The 21,425-nt window shown below is 36.7% G+C and overlaps 1 protein-coding gene across 3 annotated transcripts in view; it reads left to right on the top strand.

Moving 5' to 3' along the window:
* The window catches only part of NTN4 (netrin 4), a gene marked incomplete at both ends in the record, with an annotated part of 116,205 nt that overhangs the window by 67,480 nt on the left and 27,300 nt on the right, over window positions 1-21,425 (top strand). For all 3 annotated transcript variants that reach the window (XM_079714399.1, XM_079714398.1, XM_079714400.1), the window contains 2 exons: window positions 5,592-5,718; window positions 7,809-7,997. In XM_079714399.1, coding sequence (XP_079570525.1) covers window positions 5,592-5,718; window positions 7,809-7,997 — 316 coding nt within the window. The remainder of the gene's footprint in view (window positions 1-5,591; window positions 5,719-7,808; window positions 7,998-21,425) is intronic.

Here is a 21,425-nt window from a genome sequence, read left to right as displayed (position 1 = left end):
TTTCTCATTTTCCAATTATAAAGCCAGGCATCACTCTTCTTCAACTAAGCCTTAAATACATAATCCCATTTTCCTGCTCTTTATCTAGCTTATGTTTCTGTACCAAATAAGAGCTATGTTTAACATGTTACTAAATTTTCCTTTTTCTGTTTTGGTTTTTTTTTTCAATGAAGATCTAGTTTTACTTGCACATTTTTCACGAGCATCAAATAGTGGGTGATCTTTCAAGCTTGAACTGTAACAGTTGTATTGCTGAGGAAGGATTTCTTGTTTCAAATGGTCTAGGTAATGATTTACAGCTATTTTTGGTAATTCTCAAAATGACAGCTCCTTGAATTTTTCTGTGTGCAGAAATATTTGCTGGGCTGGCATCTTTCAGACCCTGGGAGGTTCATCCCAATCCTTGGCATGCAGGAATGAGGGAATGCTCTGAAATCTTTACTCCAGAGGGAACTGACCTGTCCACATTATCTTGTGATACATGTGAATGTTTGATGAGGTTTCCCTAAATGTCTGTGGCCTCCTGAGGCCTGGAATTTGTGGGCCAGGACTAACCTATGAGTTGGGTGAAACTACATATAGGCCCTGGGCATTCCAAGACCAAACCAGATAAACTGACTTATAATGATAGTTTAGTTCCTCTAAAGAAAAGTAGCAATAATTTGCAGCATCTATGTTTATATAGTATTCAATAACTGGTTGTTTTAAAAGTAGGAAGGATACAAAAAAGCAATAAAATAAAAACTAAAAACCTTTTAAAATTCCAAACATTATCAGAAAATACATTTGACTGCCATTGGCTGTTGGAAGGTATAAGCTGGGGTAAAAAATTTTGGAAAAGAAATAATAAAGGAGGGAGAAGAAACAACATAACAGACAAGATAGGAGATAAAAGGAAATCTTTTAAAAGAGAGGAAAATAAAGTATATATAATATACCTTTCAATCACTTCCTTACTCAAAAATCTTCAATGGATCTTCAGTATTACAGGATAAATTCATCATTCTTAAGTTATTTAATGTATTCTGTGGTCTAGATAGAACCTACTTATTCAACACATGTCCTCTGGTTTACTTACTGAGTATTCAGAATATTCCTTTGGGGTTATCTTCTTGTCTTTGTTCCCTAAGGAAAATCCTAGGTACTCTTCAAGACACAACCTCAGTGACCGCACTTAGAGTTTTATACAGATAGCAATTATTGACCTTGGTCTCTACTATATTTACTTTGGACTTCTTAACATTGTTTCAAATGCCCTCCTCGGATAGTATTCCATATAATCTCCTTAACAGCAATGATGAATTAGGGATGGTTTATTCTAGGAACTTTGACTCTAATTCTATCAAATATTTGTATCCTGGGTGTTTTGTATGTAGTGGTTTGTTTTTTATTTTTTCACAGGTTATTATAGAATTTAGACAGTTACAAAACTGCTTTTTCTGCTAATCTTCATTATGCTACTAACTTGTGCCAGCTACATAAGTATGCCTTTGCTTCACTAAATTCTTCAACTTCGGAAGATTTTTCTTATTCATTTTTTTCAAAAGACTCCATTTTGTTTGAAATCAGGATCTAGTACAAGTAAACAAAGAATCATCCATCTTTTACTGAGAGCCTTTAAAGAATCTTACCATTCAAATCTAGAATATGACACAAATGAACTTATCTACGAAACAGAAACAGACTCACAGACATAGAGAACAGACTTGTGATTAGCAAGGGGGAGGGGGGTTGAAGAGGGAAGAAGTTGGAGTTTGGGGTTAACAGATACAAACTATTAGATATAGAATGGATAAACAAGGTCTTACTGTATAGCACAGTGAACTATATTCAATATCCTGTGATAAACCATAATGGAAAATATAAAAAAGAATATATATATATATGCACATAACTGAATCACTTTGCTGTACAGTAGAAATTAACACAGCATTGTAAACCAACTATATTTCAATTAAAAAAGAATCTTGGGCCTCCCTGGTGGCGCAGTGGTTGAGAGTCCGCCTGCCAATGCAGGGGATACGGGTTCGTGCCCCGGTCCGGGAGGATCCCATATGCCGCGGAGCGGCTAGGCCCGTGAGCCATGGCCGCTGAGCCTGCGCATCCGGAGCCTGCGCATCCGGAGCCTGTGCTCCGCAACGGGAGAGGCCACAACAGTGAGAGGCCCGCGTACCGGAAAAAAAAAAAAAAAAAAAAAAAGAATCTTACCATGCAGAAGTTATTTGATAGAATTTCTATCTTTTTCATTATGATAAGGAATGTTGAATTTAAAATGTTTAATAAAAAGCAGTTGGACTGGAGCATTTCTACCAGAATATATGAAAAATTAGATATCCAGGAGCTAGGATGAAAAGACCTCATTCTTACAGAGCAGTAGAAATTGAATTCCTGCAGATCTCCAAATTTAAGTGCAAATTTGTCTTTAGCTCTTGCCTGGACATGTGAATAGTGATGTATGGTAAACTCTTACAACTCCATGGGACTTTATGTATAAACAGCTCCTAGCAGACATACTCACAAAGAGAAGCCCAGGAAAATAGGTAACTATAACTCACCTTACACTTGGGCATTCCAAGAGCAAAACCAGTAAGTTGAATCTATAATATTAGCTGAGTTTCTATAAAGAAAATCAACAAAAGTTTTTGCAACAGCATTGTACTCTGAGTCAATTCTACCATTTAAAAAATCTATATCCTGGCTAATCCCTAAGAACGAAAAGGACAGCTATAATTAATTTTCATTAAGCACAAAAACCTTACTTTACAATACATAGAAATTAAATTTAGCAAGATGGCCACCAAAATTATTATTTATGAAATTTCCCAGATTATAACTCTTAGGCCTCATGTGATTCATTCACAAGTAGGCTGTTGTCCTCCAAGCCCTGAATAAATCCTGCACTTGAACTTTATGTGTGCATAAAAGTCTACAGTAGTCATGTAACACACTTGGATAATGCATATGCTATTTTCAGAGTTCCTCTACCTGTAGAACCAAAGACATATATACCAAGGGAATGAAAAGAGAAAGGGGATCCTGGATAAGATAACACAACTTACACAAGTGTTAAATTAGGTCCCGCAATAGTACATCAATGTACTGGTTTTGGTTATTTCCACATTTGTTGAACTCTAAGATTCATTTTGTTTCTGGCCACTCTAAGTACATGTTGTTTTTAGTAGCTCCTTTATCATCACAGTCAGAATATTTTGGATGTATTAAAATAAACTTTGTTCACAGATTTCCCCTAGCCTCCTAGCACTGCAGCTTGGTTAATTTTGTTTCCTCTTCCTGGAAAGTCTCTTCCCTTCTGCCTGTCAGAAATACTGCCCAACTTCAAGAACCGTCTCAAAACCCAGTCCCTCTCATGAAGTCCTCAACAACTGCTAATCTATGGTGATTTCTGCATCCTTTGAATTCCAACATCATTTTGTTTCTTAGGTATTTATTTACTGTCTTGTTTATCTGTAATTTTTTTCCATGTAAATTTTTTTTCCAGCTACATTATACTTTGCTTAAAGACAGAAATCATGTTTTGTAATGCTTTGTGTACAAAACATTGCCTAACATAGCAACTCTCTCTTGTAGATATTCATTAAATAATTGTTGACTGGTTGATATAATTTATTACCTTTATGCTGATTTACCTCTTACACTGTTTCTCAAGAAAACAACAACAATACCTCATAGATCTAAATTTGAGAATCCCATTCTGAGCTGCTTTACAAAGCGTTCATTTGTACAGTCATGACATCATGTGTCAATAAATGCATTTTGCTACTGGAATTCAGGGCAATACTTAGTTATTAGGAACTATCCCAGATGATCCCAAGTATTAATTTTTAGAAATTATTTAGGACTTTATGAGAGGGACTGGGTTTTGAGATGGTTCTTGAAGTTGGGCAGTATTTCTGACAGGCAGAAGGGAAGAGACTTTCCAGGAAGAGGAAACAAAATTAACCAAGCTGCGGTGCTAGGAGGCTAGGGGAAATCTGTGAATGTGTGGGGACTTCCCTGGTGGCGCAGTGGTAAAGAATCCGCCTGCCAATGCAGGGGACACGGGTTCTATCCCTGGTCTGGGAGGATCCCACATGCCGCAGAGCAACTAAGCCCGTGCACCACAGGTACTGAGCCTGCGCTCTAGAGCCCGCGAGCCACAACTACTGAGCCCATGAGCCACAACTACTGAGCCCGTGAGCCACAACTACTGAAGCCTGTGCATCTAGAGCCTGTGCTCCACAACAAGAGAAGCCACTGCAATGAGAAGCCTGAGAACCGCAATGAAGAGTAGTCTCCACTCACCGCAACTAGAGAAAGCCCGTGTGCAGCAATGAAGACCCAACGCTGCCAAAAAAATAAATAAATAAATTTTAAAAAAAGAAATTATTGGTGAGATAATACAAAAAATATTAAAATTCTCATAAAACTCTCAGATCCCAGATAATTCCACTAAAGTATTCCTCCCTGTGAGAAATACTATTTTAAAAACCCTCAACTACTCTGAATTGTGGGATTAAAAGAAAATGCCCAGTCATTATGACAAAATGTGTTCAAAGCCTTAAAAATATACAAATGTTGACTGTTCAATTTTACCTCTAGAAAACACATTCCTAATAAAGATGTACACAAATTGTTAGCTACAAGGATATTCATTATAGAATTAAAATATAGTATGTAAAAATATTTTAAAGCCTAAATGGCAAAAAATAGGTGATTGGTCAAATAAATTTTACATCATACAAGGGAGCCATTAAAATGTGTGTTGTACAAGAATATTTAATGACATGAAATGATGATCTCAATCCAAAAAAGAAGTTTTAAATATAATTGTGTTTTTTAAAATTTTATTAAATATAATTTTATTTTTAAAGTACCTCAAATATATGCTTCAAGTGTTGATAATGATGTCACTTTGTGATGGGATTACAGATTTCTAAGTTTTCTATATTGAAGATGTATTAATTCTGTGTAAAGAAAAAAATAATTTAAAGGTATTAAAAATTTAAGTAGGGCTTCCCTGGTGGTGCAGTGGTTAAGAATCCGCCTGCCAATGCAGGGGACACGGGTTTGAGCCCTGGACCGGGAAGATCCCACGTGCCATGGAGCAACTAAGCCCGTGCACCACAACTACTGAGCCTGCGCTCTAGAGCCTGCAAGCCACAACTACTGAGCTGGTGTGCCACAACTACTGAAGCCCGTGTGCCTAGAGCCCGTGCTCTGAAACAAGAGAAGCCACCACAATGAGAAGCCCACACACTGCAACGAAGACCCAACGCAGCCAAAAATAAATAAGTAATTAAAAAAACAGAAACAAAATACAAAAAACAACAAAAAACAAAACCAAAAAAATTTAAGTAAATGCCTAGCCAGTATCTCAGAATTGCTCATTAGGGTCACATATCCTACAGCCAAGGATATGAATTAACAACAAGACAAACTAAAGAAAGGATCTTTCATCTTGATGACTAACTTCTTAGCAAAAATGAATGAATGTCATATGGCTAAAGCCAACCAATGAGATGAGGTTGTGGGAAGAGTGTTCTTTCCTAGCATTGTTTGTGCTCATAGTGCTTACTTATTTTTGTTTGCAGGTCCATGGAAAGTGTATGTGTAAGCACAACACAGCAGGCACCCACTGCCAACATTGTGCACCTTTATACAATGACCGCCCCTGGGAGGCAGCTGATGGCAAAACAGGGTCTCCAAAAGAGTGCAGAAGTAAGTACCAAACACACAGACTCAAAGCCTTCTTTGTAAAGTAAACATCCATGGACTCTTTGTTGTCTCTAGAAACACAATATAAAGTAGTGGCCCATATCAAACATAAACCATATCACTGCCCACTGTAACTTCAGCCATTTGGAAACAATTACTGCTTGCAAAATCACCGATATACTATTTTGCCAAGAATGTGTTGCCCATTTGCTGGGACACTACGTGGGACCTAAGCACCCTCCCTGAGACTTTGACATAATAAAACATGGCTAGACGCAAGAGCAACTGAGGATTAGAATGTGCAGTTACCATCATAGCTGAGATATTGAATTATAATCATGAAAATAGCTATCTTGAATTCAGTTCTCAAAACAACCCTATAAAGTAGGTGGTGTCAATCCCATTTTAGAGATCAGGAAACTGAGGCTCAATAAGATTAAGTAACTTGCCAAAGTTAGTAAATGATAGAGTCAGGACTTGATCCCTGCTCTTCAGACTCCAAATTAAATGCTTTTTTTCTGTAATACCATAATGCCTTTCTTTTCACTTATGATACTTGTAGTGACAAATTAGATTTAAAACTAAGCCAATTCGTCAAGAATGAGACTAACATTGCCATGGCTAACTTTGGGTTTGAGGTTGGAGATTAGATAGAAGGGTAAAAAATATGGGAACGTGAATCATTTTTTTCTTTGCAATTCAAAATGAAATATACATGAAATAGAAATACACATGCACAGAGAAATACACATGCCCGTAACAACTTTTACACTCACAGACTTCAGTTTTACTAGGATTTTTTTTTTTTTTATTTATTTTTTATTTTTTTATTTTTTGCTTTATCACAAATTTAATCAGTTATATGTATACATATGTTCCCATATGTATCCAGTTTTACTAGGATTTAAAGGCAAGTACAGTGGGTAAAATTGTGAGAAGTCTCTTCCCTTACATAATTTGGAATCATAACTGATTTATTTTAGTTTCTAGGAAATGTAAAGGATTTCCTCTAAGCATAAGTCTTAAATTATCTTACAATATGCTTTTTAAAGACTATGAGTCTGGTCAAAATATCATAACACATCAAGGAAACAATGAAAAACAATAGCACAAACATTTTCAAATGCAGTTGACCTCCAGAAAAAAGTCTGGATCCTTATTCAAATCACTCATCAAGAGAATCTAAAGAATTTCTCCTAAATTCCTAGAGTGCCATTCTGGCCCTTTCCACCGAAACCAGCTGCATATCTAAATACATATAGAACACAGAGACTTGTCACTTGGCACTATTGACTGATAATCTTAGAAATGCCTTTGAGAAATTGTTATATAAGAAACTCTGCAAGCCTCTTCTATAAGAAAATTAAGGCTTCTATAGGAGACTACCTCATACTCACCAGTACAGCAATAGCTGAGGAATAGTACTTCATGAAAGGTAAATCAATCTATCTGCCAAGTTACTAACCCCTGTCCACCAGAAGGTTCCTTCTAGGCTCGGAGGAAGGAGGGAGGGAAGGAGGGGAGAAAGAGAAGGAAGGAAGGAAGAAAGGAAAGCAGCTACTGAAGGCCAGAGGAAACAGGGTGAAAGAGTTCTTAATGTATAAATGTTTTTATACTGTTTTGGATCTTGTACTGTGAAAATGTATACTGTTCAAAAAACTAAATTTTTTTTAATGGAAGCATAGTTGATTTACAACGTTGTGTTAATTTCTGCTGTACAGCGAAGTGATTCAGTTATACATACATATAGATGTATGTACATATATATACATTCTTTTAAAAATATTCTTTTCCATTACGGTTTATCACAGGATATTGAATATAGTTCCCTGTGCTGCACAGTAAGACCTTGTTGTTTATCCATCCTATATATAATTGTTTGCATCTGCTAACCCCGAACTGCCACTCCATCCCTCCCCCATCTCCCCTCCCCCTTGGCAGCCACAAGTCTGTTCTCTATGTCTCTGAGTGTGAAAAAACTAAATTTTTAAAAATTAGAAATCAGCTTACCCTACTTTTAACTGCCTGAATATTAGAGAACCTGTCATTTTATTTTTAATTCTTTGTTTTCCTCCCATGCTTCTTTTTCCCAGCCTGCAAGTGCAATGGACATGCTGATGCCTGTCACTTTGACATTAATGTGTGGGAGGCATCAGGGAATCGTAGTGGTGGCGTCTGCAATGACTGTCAGCACAACACAGAAGGTCAGCATTGCCAACGATGTAAGCCAGGCTTCTACCGGGACCTCCGAAGACCTTTCTCTGCCCCAGATGCTTGCAAATGTAAGTGAATTAATGGTTACTGGGGAAAAAAAAAAAAAAGGTTGATTTGTACAAAAGAGATGACTCTCCATCCTTCATTTGCTCACGCATGGGAGAGAGGTCATGAAATTCTCAGACAATCCACTCACACACATCAGTTAACTTCATTAATAAGGAGTAAGAATTTTCAATCTGTTAGGTGGAAACAGTACAATATTCATAAAAACAATGTTCTTTCTCACTCTCCATGAAGTAAATTTGTTTCCTATAGCACCACATTTTGGAAAACAAGATGACTAATAAAAGAGAAAAAAGAATGATGAAGAGGGAGATATATTTAAGATCATCTTAAGACCAAACATATGAGTAGGACGCAGACAATAATGGACTCAAATAGATGAAAGAAAGAGTGGTTATCTGCACTTGGGTCATTCTAGTGTTCATCTCTGCAGTGAATTTGAACACCTGAAAAATGACAGGTTTTGGTTTCATTGTGAACGCAGTTTGGTTGACTCTGCTCTAATGTAGCAATGTATCATAAATGAATTTAGAACATAACAATAATTCCCTACTCTTCCCCCAAATACTAAACTGTTACAGAATGGTTCTGCTTTTTTGTTGGTATAACTCCAAGAAGAGGTTTATTTGAAAAAAGAGTAGAATCTTCAAAGATCTGCTCAATTAATGAGACATTACCTGAAACGTGACTGTGAAAGATATATGCAGAGCTTAAGTAGAAGTCCAGTGTGGATGAATAGTCATTTAACTACATGAGCATTTCCATGTCTGTCAACTCAGAAATTATTAGATAACAGAAACCACTCAAGACTGTTAATGGAGATGAATGATCATGCCCTTCCTTTCCCCGCCAAGGACTCCACGTTCTAGATCAAAAACAGTGACAGGGGCATCCCTGGTGGTGCAGTGGTTGAGAATCCGCCTGCCGATGCAGGGGACACGGGTTCGTGCCCCGGTCCAGGAAGATCCCACATGCCGCGGAGCAGCTGGGCCCGTGAGCCATGGCCGCTGAGCCTGCACATCCGGAGCCTGTGCTCCGCAACGGGAGAGGCCACAGCAGTGAGAGGCCCACGTACCGCAATAAAAAAAAAAAAAAACAGTGACAGGAAAGGAGCAATACAATGGGAAACAATCATTTAAAATCTTGGGTTTGTTTTTAATTTAAAGGAAAAATTCTATTGCTCTTGAAAATACAGTTTTAACCTCAGGCAGGAGATACCTACATGAAATATGAGTTGTCTTACTTGTTACAAGCATTCTCGCTTAGACTTTGGAAGATAGAATGTGGAACAGCTCCCTTTCAACCTTGAGCCCCAAATTTGGATTTACGTCATAATATTTCTCCAAGAATTCTGTTTTACTCCTGCTCCTTGTTGTACTCAGACTTTCATTTTAATAGGTTTCAAACAGATCTAGAGTAGAAGCTTTCCCTGCCCCTCATGGCCGTGTCATCCCATGCCAGCTGTTGAAGCTCTTTGCACTTCGATTTCCTTCTCCCAACAGGGTTGTAATGAGAATTACATAAGCTAAAGTATGTGGAGTGTTTAGCGCATTGCTTGTCATATAGTAAGCCCCCAAGAAATGAAAACTAGTATTGTAATAACTGTTGTCCTATAAGATAGACAGTGGGAAGTAATACTATAGAGTTTCTACTCTTTATTGACTAAAAATACCTTATGTCAAAGATAATTACTTCTTTAAAATCCACAGTACCTTAGGGACTAAAATGTAGTTTCCTTAACTCCATGTGCTGACTGAAGGGTCTGCTTATGAAACTGTTTCAATCTAGAATATATTCAGCCCTAACACCATTTGTACAGGATATATTTAAATAGATATGTGTATGTGTATATTCCACATCCTCAGACCACTAGTAGAAATGTCTAAAAATAAGAATGTATGGACTAACAAGCAGATAAAACAGGAAAGGAAATTAATTTGTCATTGAGTAATTTAGATACTTGTAACTGTCTTGTATAGCAACAGGCAACATTTTCAAAAAGATACTGTTATATAGCACTGACTTGAAACAGTATGTTATACAATGTACCTAACGTATTCATTCATTCATTCGTTCATTCAATGGATATACATTGAGTGCCTACTATGTGCCAAGGGCTTAGGATGTGTTCAGGAACAAAACAAAGACCCCTGCACTCAAGGAGATTATATTCTAGCAGAGAAGACACACAATAAATACAAGTAATAAGTGAAATATATAGTATGTTAGAAGGTGATAAGTGCTTTTATCACCAAAACAAGTTAAGAAGGATCCAAGGTGCCAGAGATTTGGAATGAGGAGTGACAAGATGCAGTATTTTTTTTAATTTTCCCCCAGTTTTATTGAGAAATAATTGGCACATAGCATTGTATAAGTTTAAGGTGTACAACATAATCATTTAGTATATGTATAATGGTGAAATGATCACCACAGTAAGTTTAATTAACATCCATCACCTCACATAGTTACAGTTTTTTTTCCTTGTGATGAGAACTTTTGTGATGTACTCTCTTAGCAATTTTCACATATACAGTATGGTATTAACTATAGTTATCATGTTGTACATTACAACCCCAAAACTTATTTATCTTGTAACTGGAAGTTTGTGGAGTTTTCTGTTTTTTTTTAACTTTAGTTGAAGTTAACAAGCAAACCAATGATTCTCAAAGTGTGGTTGCGGGGCCATCAGCAACAGCATCACGTGGGAAATGTGTTAGAAATGCAAATTCTCAGACTCCAGCCCAGACGAACTGAATCAAAAATTGTTTGGGTGGAGCCCAGAAATCTGAGTTTTCCAAGTTCTCCAGGTATTTCTGATGCAAGCTAAAGTTTGAGAAACACTGGTCTAGTTGAAGGCCCCCCCAATTTTACTTACATTGGTTAAAACAAACCCAGTTTCTAATATCTAACTAACATTCAAGTATCTCCTATGTTCTGGTATAGCAAATGGCTGGTCACTTTCATTAGAGTAACAAGTAGAAGATCTACAAGAATAGTGAAAGAAAACTTTGAAACATTGATTAGGGCTAGATTTTAGAGAGTCTTGTATGGTATCCTAAAAATTTTAGTATTTATTCCCTAGGGTACTGGGAGCAATTGTAGTGATTTAATTAGGAAAGTTTCATATATTTCCAAGATATTTTACTGATATAATGTTCAGATTAATTTGAAAGCATTGCATATTATGCACTGTGTTTTACTTTACTAATCAAATTTTAAATTCTGCAGCTTTACAAAACTGTAAGATGAGTAAATGTACAAAAGATTAAAACAGTGACTTTTTAAAAAAATGTCTGTGTCTTACCAATAAAAAGAGAAATAGAAAGGTTTATTGGCAGACTTGGAGTCAAGATAAATACCTTGTGTTTTGTTTTGTTTTGTTTTGTTACTGTTCTATGTTCAAGCTACTGCTCATATTCTTATAAAACATAAAAAGGTTGCCAGCTCTAACTATTTAAATCCTAGAGGGCTCATGGCTTCAGAGTTTTATAAAAAGAGCATGAAAGAGGAGATTATTTTAAAAGTTACCCCACTACTTATATAGCTCTTCTAGGGACTTGTGCCGAAAAGGCTTTATATGTTTTTGGTCCCCAAACTACAGTTCTATAAAAACATAAGCAAAATTTGAGAAGGTAGCTAAAACTAACAAAACACATAACTTTTAATTATTTTTTAGCCTGTGAAAATGTCAATAGAGACAATATTTTCCATATTATAGTGTTTGATTTCCAAGGTCAGTAGACTTGACCAAAATTAGGACATTTTAAAAACTTATTCTTTCATTCTACAAATTCTTTTTTTTTTTTTTGCGGTATGCGGGCCTCTCACTGTTGTGGCCTCTCCCGTTGCGGAGCACAGGCTCCGGACGTGCAGGCTCAGTGGCCATGGCTCAGTGGCCATGGCTCACGGGCCCAGCCGCTCCACGGCATGTGGGATCTTCCCAGACCGGGGCACGAACCCGCATCCCCTGCATCGGCAGGCGGACTCTCAACCACTGCGCCACCAGGGAAGCCCCTACAAATTCTTATTGAACACTACTGTGTTCTAATTCTTGGCAATTATAACAATGAGCAAGAGAGACACAGTGTTTTTAAAGAGCTTATGAGTGTGTGTGTGTGTGTGTGTGTATGTGCATATAAATGTATATATGTATGTGTGTATATATATATATATATGTGTGTGTGTGTGTGTATAGGCAACTAGTGGTATATACGTGTGTGTGTTAGATCATACAAGTATGACCAGTATTGTTTAGAGAGTGTACAGGGCAGCTCATAGGAGGGGCAATGAACAAGAGTTAATTTTTTGACTTAAGGAGACCTGAAGTTTAATAGGAATCAACATAACATAGGTAGGAATATTCCCAGCAGAGAGAACAACCAGTGCTAAAAAGGAGCAGAAGGAAGAAAGACTATAGCATGTTCAAAGAACTGAAAAAATTTCAGAATGGTTATGGAGGCAAAAAAAGAGGGGGAGGACAATAAAGGAGTATGAGGATGAGAGAAATAGAGAAGATGGGTGGTTGGCTGGAGGTGCCCTCATCTTGGACGCCTCAGTCAGTGAGATGGCGTGGATTGAACTATCCACAAGTAGACGATAATCAGTCAATAGGTACCTTTAGTATAATTACCTGGACCCTACCAATTGATATTTATAGGCAATATCCAAGTGTCAGAAGACCAAAGGTATCAAAGCTATTTTAATGAAAACTCCATGAAGAGCACATTAATATATTTAAAAGAAAGAAGGAAAGAAAGAGAGAAAGACAGAAAGACAGAAAGAGAGAAAGAGAGAAAGAAAGAAAGAAAGAGAAAGAAGGAAGGAAGGGAGGAAGGAAGGAAGAAAACATTATAAGACAATTGTAACATACTTGTCTGGGTTAGTTTCTCAACCCCTTAAATTATCATAGAATTCCGCTGCATCTGGGGTACTGAAAGACTTCAAGCTAGAAACTACTACCAATAATTCATATTGCTAATCACTCCTAGTTAAAAACATTTACACAATACTTGCACCAAGTAGGGGGATTACGAAAATAACTGGTACCAATTTAGTCCTTTTAGCATAATTTGTAGGAGGTGGATGGATTAGTATGGAAGATCTGTATTTCCTTTTTTCCTTTTCTAGACATACCCTTGATCCTGGGTAGGCTGCCTGAGGAAGGCGTATCTCCATTCACTTTATGACTATTCCAGCATATGTTTGGGGCAGAGATGCTTGTGTCCACTTCCCTAGCATGGGTTTTCTTACTGGCACCTTCTCCGAGAACACTATTCTGGTTCTTCCCTTCCCTTTTCCGAGCCAGGGGTAAATCCCACCACTTATTAGCACATTCAATTTTTTTCTCTTTCAAATATTTCCCATACTATACTGTTTGATTGGCCATGTTTGGCAACATTTTCATTTTTATTTAGTAATATTTTCTTATCATTAACTCCCTCCTTAGCAGATGTGTCTCTATATCACCTTTAGAGTTACCAAGGCTGATAATAAAGTTTATGACAAATAGGTTAATGTACTTAACAGTTATTAAGTACCTACAGTACACCACATTTCACGCTAAGTGCTGATAGAAATATCGCTAGAGCTACAACTTTTCTGCCCATTGGGTCCCACTTTACTTTTATGAGGAAGGTAGTATCAAGAAAACAAATGGATATCTCTAAAAATTTAAACTATCTCAGTGTGTGGCTCCATCAACAGCATGTACAATGTTATTCAAAGTAACAATTTTATTATATTTACTCTACTGTGCTTACCAAGGCAGAAAAGTAACCTGATACTTAGTGTGTGGTCCAAAGACCAGCTGCACTGGCATCATCCAGTTGCTGATTAGAAGTTGCAGAACCTCTCATCCCACCCCAGACCTACTGAATCAAACATGCACTTTACCAAAATTCTCAGGTGGTTGTATTATATTAAAGTTTGAGAATGCTGCAGAGTATTTTTCATCAAGGGTTAAATGCAGTTAACATTTACTCTACAGTTAATTTTTAAAAATTAGTTAGCCAGACAATATCCCACTATTCCCTTAGCATCCAAATTAACCAGAGTTTGCATCTCTGTTTGTATGCACATAGACTTAGATTTTTTTATTTTTTTAATGAATTACCTAGAGATTTATTGAGGAAAAAAATGGAAATCTCGATAAATGTGTTTCTGTGATATAGCATTTTCCAAAGTTTGATTCATGGAACACTAACTCCGAAAGATGTTAATAGGAACCAGATATGGGGAAATTTTTCTACAGCCTTCAAATTCAGGAAGTGGTGAATTAGTCAAAGGTTTCTTTTCTTTGGGATTTCTCAGAGCTTTTAATACGCTAGTGTTCATGATAAACCTCCTATAGAGCTCTGAAGTCTGTCTCCCAAATTTAATCAGAGAATGCTTTTCTTACAGAGCATTTTTTAGGACCAGCATTCTACAAAATGCACGGGAAATATTGCTATTGTCTTGTGGCCATAGCTATATGAAGAGTCACTTACAAAGACATATCCTAGAAGATTCCTTCTGTATGTTTGTTCCTCATTTCCAAGTGCTAGAGCCTACAACTGTATATCAAGGAAATAATAAACTTTATATTTCTATCAGTGAAATAATTACAAACCTAATATTAAATAGGCCTGGACAATTACCGTCTATTGGATTATCAGCGACGATGTATCAAAACCCTTCTCACCCTTATTTCCTAGTTTATGTCTTCTCAGGAGTTGGAACTATTGAAAACCTGAAACAGCAGGTCAAAGTTTACTAGAAGTTTATAAATCATAGCTCAATTTAGCCAAAGAAGCACTTATTGGAAAAACATCTCCTCTATGGCAGGCACTGCAGTAAGCACTAGCTCTGTAAAGATGAAAAGGTCTTCCCTAAAGGATCTTACATTCTAGATGGGGAGAAATTTATAGTAACAGATCATTTCAATACACTGTGGTGATGGTAATGATATAATAGTAATTAGCTGACATTTATTGAGTGCCTACTCTTTTCTGTTCACTGTTCAAAGGGCTGTATATTTAGTAACTCACTTAACTTTCACAAAAGCACAAAAGTATTAATGTCCCCCCATCATATGAGGAAAATGCAATGAAAGTGATACACGAAGTGCCTCAAGGAGAGTGTGGGGATGGTGTGAGGGCAATTAAGGGGAGGCTTCCTTAAAAAGATGCCTTTGATACTTCCTTGGTGGCTGTTTTTATTTTTTCCTTTTAAAGTGCCAAAATACAAAGTTTGTCCTACTTTCTAATTGATGATTGCCTTTGTTGCCTTTAACGAGATAATCTAGAAAAGGGAATGAATTGATGTTTATTCTTCCTCACAGAATCTATATACTATACACTGAATAGAATACTTGTCTGGGCACATTAATTCATTCAACAAATATTGGTGACATTATTCTTGGGACTCTATTCACAGTTAGGTAGCTAGTTCCCTGCCAAATAAGCCAAGGACTTATTGGCCCCATGGATGTTCTAGGCTATTTTTTTCCTCCTGACAAACATCATGCTAAATACTATGGTCCTTATGTGTGCACTTTTAGCTAATGGCCGTAAGTTCACCAAAGCTGAATAAACAGGGCCCTGAACCAAATCTACTAGCCAATAGATTTATTCCTGTGAGAAATTAAATCATCTCTGTTCTCACTTCCTCTTTATTTTAACCTTAACTAGAGTCAACTGTGGGACCCAAACAATCAACTACATATTTTCATAGTCAAGAAATTACTTCTGAGGATTTTAGAGATGTTGTGGTTTTTTTGTTTTAAGACTAGTGGAGATCATTGAAACTGAATTTATTTCTACAACTCAGAAAAAAAATTTTTTTTCAAGGACAGTGCATTTAACGTCTATAAACACAAGGGACAACGTGAATCTCTCCAGCTGAACCTAGGGCTGAGAGCAGAATGGAGGCACAAACTGGTTGTTAAGATACATGAGAAATATAACTATCACCGTGTACTGAGACACTTGGAGGAATACTGTCTCTTTGTTCTAAAAGAGAAGTCTCTTCTACACAGATGTAGAGAACAAACGTATGGACACCAAGGGGGGAAAGTGTGTGTGTGTGTGTGTGTGTGTGTGTGTGATGAACTGGGAGATTGGGATTGACATATATACACTAATGTGTATAAAATGGAAAACTAATAAGAACCTGCTGTATAAAAAAATAAATAAAGAGAAGCTCCTTCTAGAGTAGCTCACTTGAAATCTTTAAAGTCACTTATGTGCCTTTAGTAGCCTATAACCTAAGTAGATTTTCCTATGGCAAGCATATTAAAAAGAGAATAATCCTACTGGACAGTGGCACGCTGGCTTTCTAGGGGGGAGAAAGCCCTGATTTGTAGCACTGGTCAATTTCTATGGTTTAAATATTCCCACCATGGGGACTTCCCTGGTGGTCCACGGTTAAGACTCCACACTCCCAATGCAGGGGACCCAGGTTCGATCCCTGGTCAGGGAACTAGGTCCTACATGCATGTCACAACTATGAGTTCACACGCTGCAACTAAAGATCCCATGTGCCACAACTGAAAGATCCTGCATGCTGCAACAAAGACCCCACACGTGGCAATGAAGATCCCACGTGCCACAATTAAGACCCGGAGCAGCCAAATAAATAAATAATAAATAAATATTATAAATAAATAAATATTCCCGCCATGGCCTATTTCAAGCTACCATATATATATTTTTTAATATCAGGAACTCAGACTCTAAACCAAAAGTGGGATGGTTTCTCTCCTTTGAACAAAGTCTGGCTTCCACTTTCACAGCCCCCTTATCTGATCTCAAGCACTGTTGCTATCTAGTCACTGGTTCCCAAACCTGTACGTGGGCCAGAATTGCTTGGGAAAACTTGCTGAAATATGAAATCTCAGAGCCCTGCCCTAGATCTGCTGAATCAGAATCTCCAACAGGGATGGAGACAGAAGTCTGTATTTTATTTTAAAAAGCATCATTGGTGATTCTGACAGCCTTTTGGTCTCCAGGCTAGCATGTGAGAACCACTACACATACTATTCCTGTTTCTAGTGTGAACTCTGTTCACTTTCATCCTTGGATCAAAGATTTTGAGATAAGTTTCATCTATAACTTAATCCACTCCCTGAATTAGCCATATCTCTGGTGGAAAATCCTAAAGGATTACTAAAACTCTGGCTAGACATGTTTTTCCTGACTCAATGATAGATATAAATGCTGGTAAGCATTCATTCAATTATCTTCTCCCACATAAGACTGTCTAACTCAGAACCTCTGCTTTTCTCCAAGAGAATTTCTGGAAGAATTCTAGGATGTCTGTTTTTCATGTAACAGTTTCAAAATAAATACCAAGCAATTCCATTCAGAGGACTCCCTTACTCATAGTATACAGATTTATTTACCATAAGTACCTCATACTTTAAAGTGAATTATTATAATGAGATTGGAATTTATAATAAAATTAGCTTATCACTTCATTGACAATTTACTTTTACTTCCATGTTTACATATTCCAGAACATAGCATTAAACTAGTATAAGTATGTTATGTTGGTATTTAAATAAATATTGAAGCTAGTACTTCATGAAGTCCCATCCTCCCCCGCTTCCCTATTCTTTTAACACCAAAGGATATGTTAAATGTTCAACGGGTGGGAATTGATTGGGTATGGAATACTGACAGCTAGTCCATGATATTTTTCTATAGAAAATTTCCCTTCCTTTAGTGGGACACGTGGATTGAAACAGATGTTTGAAGAAATGCTTTATAGAACAGAATTAGTTCTCTTTTTGGGAAATAGCCAGTTAGTTACTTTACAACAAATGAATTGACTTTTATGTCAAGACATATTTTTAACTATTGCATAGTCTCTTTCTACATCTAAAGAAAAATCAGCAAATGGAAAAGAAAATATCATTCATTCTCTGTCAGAGTAAACAACCTCTTGAAGAACTGACATGCCCTTCCTTCTTCCCTGGTGGGACAAAATAAATGTATTCAACTGCCTTTTAGCAGAGAGTGAATAAAAATAAACTTAGTCCCTCTGCCCTAAAACCTAAACCAAATGTTTACCAAGATACTGTCTGCTTACTTGGTTACCATTACCCTAAGTAGCAAGCTATCTCTGTAAAGAAAGAGTTCTATCGTCCATTCAAATCTCTCTTGTGTTCCTTCTTGCTTTTTATTTCTTCTTTCTTCTTTCTGGCTTAGATGAAAAGTGTTCAACTGATGGAAATACAAGTGCCTTGAGTGGGTGACTATCTTGCTGCAGACCATCTTTCCATCCTTCACAGTCTACTCGGATATCACCTTCTCAACATGGTCCCAAGAAGAATCACTGTCTCTCTCTGCTTGTACCTCTATTTAACAATTATTTCATTCTACCTTTAGCATGGTTATTCTTTACCTTCAAATTGTCTTTGAAGTAAAATTGTTAAATTAATCAAATCCAGAATACCTTATCACAATATCACCTTCCATTTTTCATTCTTGTGCCTGTATTCCAGTCCATCTCAGAATTGTTCCCCAAGGGTCACTGACATTTCTTCCAGTAGTAGCTCAGTGGGCTTTTTCTTTCAATTTGTAGTTTTAGCAAATCCACATGAATTCATCTTATGTCATATAAACAACATAGACATCTTTGTTTTATTTTGGAAGCAATTGTGAATGATTCCAGCATAGAACCAATATGAAGTAACTGTTTTTGAAAAGCAAACTTTAAATAGAACAGTGACTTGGCAATAAGAGTTGGGAAACTTTAATCTCAGTTTTAAAAAAATCTAGGATGTAAAACCAGAAGGTTAAGAAGTGAAAGAGCTAGGTAAAATACATATATCATTATGTAATAATCATACTAGGACTATCCTTTAAAAAGATTAAATAACATTAAAATTCACCACAAAAAGGAGACATTTTATGAACTGATGAATAATAAAAGTCAGTCAAATTTGGGAAGAGAAGTGGGAGAGGTCATGGAATTCTCTAAAATGTCTCCAGAACAGTTCACTGAATAAATAAATAATATGCTATTCTGCATTTGATGAGAAGAAGCATTAAATAATCAAGCAAATAATTATAAAATATCTAAACTCTCAGAAAGCCTAGACAAAACTAGATGGGGTATAAAGAAAGGAACTAGCATTTGTTGAGTGGCTATTATAGGTCAGACACTGTGCTGGGCAATTTACATAAGTTATCTCATTTAGCAATCTTTAAGAGTTAGGTGGTATCTTTTGTATTTTATAAATGAGGACACCAAGGCTTAAATTGACTACATAATTTGTCCAAGTTTACACAGCTGGTCAGAGGCAGAGATTTGAACCCAGATTTGTCTGACCCCAGACTTTGATCCAAAGACCTATAAAGATCCGAAGAACTTGATTCCATAGTGTGACCTAACTGATGAAAACAAAATGAGTAAACAAAGGCAGACTAATCGGAAATTATATATATATATATGATATATATGTATATATATCATATATATATATATATATATACACACACACACACACACACACACACACACACACTTGCATTCTTGGATCTTAAGAGCTGTATTTATCTTAAGGAATCTTAGTATAAGAAAGGTGGAGGTAAATGGAGAGTGCTTCAAATAGACCAACAAAACAATCAGGAAAAGAGAGATACTAATGAATAAATATGAAAGAAGATAAATATTCTCAGATCAACTAGTAAACTGCTCAGGGAGAATACAACAACTTTTTACATATACTTGAAAGGTATAAGGGGACATAGGGAGGGGCAAAGAATAACTTAACTTACCTAGAACAAAGAGTCATAATTAGATATAATTGGATGAAAGTGAGGAATTTCAGATTGATTAATGTGAAAAAAAATGTTTTGCTGCCAGTGAGAGGCATTTATGGGTGGGGAATGTCTCCCGCAGAGTTAGAATAAAGAACTTTTCTTACAAATAATAAATAATAATACTTGACTGAGTGTAACATTAAATGTAGGAAGCAGTCTTGCACTCATGCAGGGAACAGTCTTGCACTGGGAAGATTCAGAATATTCTGTTCTGAAAAAAAAAAAAAAAAGAATATTCTGTTCTGTTTGACCATTTCAGTTTTTTATGAATTTGCTGTGTTTGTTCTGTTTCTAATATCTTAGTGTTGCAATGCTATGATGCTAAGATACTAAAAACCTGTAAAAGAAATAGTATGAGCCTTTTAGGAGGTTCATCAAAACATAAAATCATTTCCTGGTTGTTGCTCATTGAGAGGCACATTCATTCAACAGAGATTAAGTTCTGAAAATGGGTCAGTCATGGTCCTAGGTTTTGGGGATACAGAGATGAAAAGACATGGCCCCTACCTTCTAGGCCTTCACAATGTACTATGCAGACAGCAATGAGGTGAAAAATCATAACAAAATTACATTGGAGGCCAGAAGACCATCAGTCATTAAGAAATATCTATTAACTGGCTATAATTAATCCATTTTTTAAAAACTCAACAAGGATTTACTCAGTGCCTATCATGTGGCAGCGCTATCCTATTCACGGTATATACAACAAAAGAGTCCCTAACCCCATGGGAACAAACTATAAATAAATTTACTCAAGTAAATATGTAAATTAAAAACTGCATTAAGTATTAAGAAGAAAAGGGTACCATGACAGAATCTAGTAGAGGCTAACCCATCAGTTCCATGGAGATAAATGGAGTCAATAGGGATTCTTTCTCCAAAGGAAAAAGGAGTTAGAGATGACCCCAGTTTCTCACTAGATGCCTAGCTAGGAACTGGGCACCTGCGCGGTACCTGAGTGGCCTGGGAATATAGAAGTCTGTCTTCAACAAAAAAGATAATGGTGTATGATCAAACCAAATTCTCCAAAGCAAAATACAATGTCCAAAATTATACTAAAAAGTTTTCCCATAGTAAAATTTGTACACTCAAAAGTACTTTCTTCAATTTTAACTAAAGTAGCAACCCAGGAATATAAAATTGGCTATTTAGCTTGCTAAGATCTCTTAGATATACTCAGAAATAAATAGGAACTGGCTCAGTTACAACTAGTAAACAGGAAAATAATGATACAGAAATCAAACTGAGGGTCTGAGCAGTGATCACATAGTAAAGCATTAAAAATAAAGGGCATTGGGACTTCCCTGGCTGTCCATTGCTTAAGACTGTGTGCTTCCTACCAAACGTAAGGTAGATAGCTAGTGGGAAGCAGCCGCATAGCACAGGGAGATCAGCTCGGTGCTTGGTGACCGCCTGGAGGGGTGGGATAGGGAGGGTGGGAGGGAGACGCAAAAGGGAGGGGATATGGGAACATATGTATATGTATAACTGATTAAATTTGTTATAAAGCAGAAAAAAAAAAAAAAAAAAACTGTGTGCTTCCACTGCAGAGGGTACGGTTTGATCCCTGGTAGAGGAACTAAGATTCTGCATGCTGCGTGGTGTGGCCAAAAATAAGTAAAG

Source organism: Hyperoodon ampullatus (assembly GCF_949752795.1).
Source record: "Hyperoodon ampullatus genome assembly, chromosome: 11".
Lineage (NCBI taxonomy): Eukaryota > Metazoa > Chordata > Mammalia > Artiodactyla > Ziphiidae > Hyperoodon > Hyperoodon ampullatus.
Note: the sequence above shows the minus strand (reverse complement) of the source record. Positions and strands in the feature narration are given on the sequence as shown.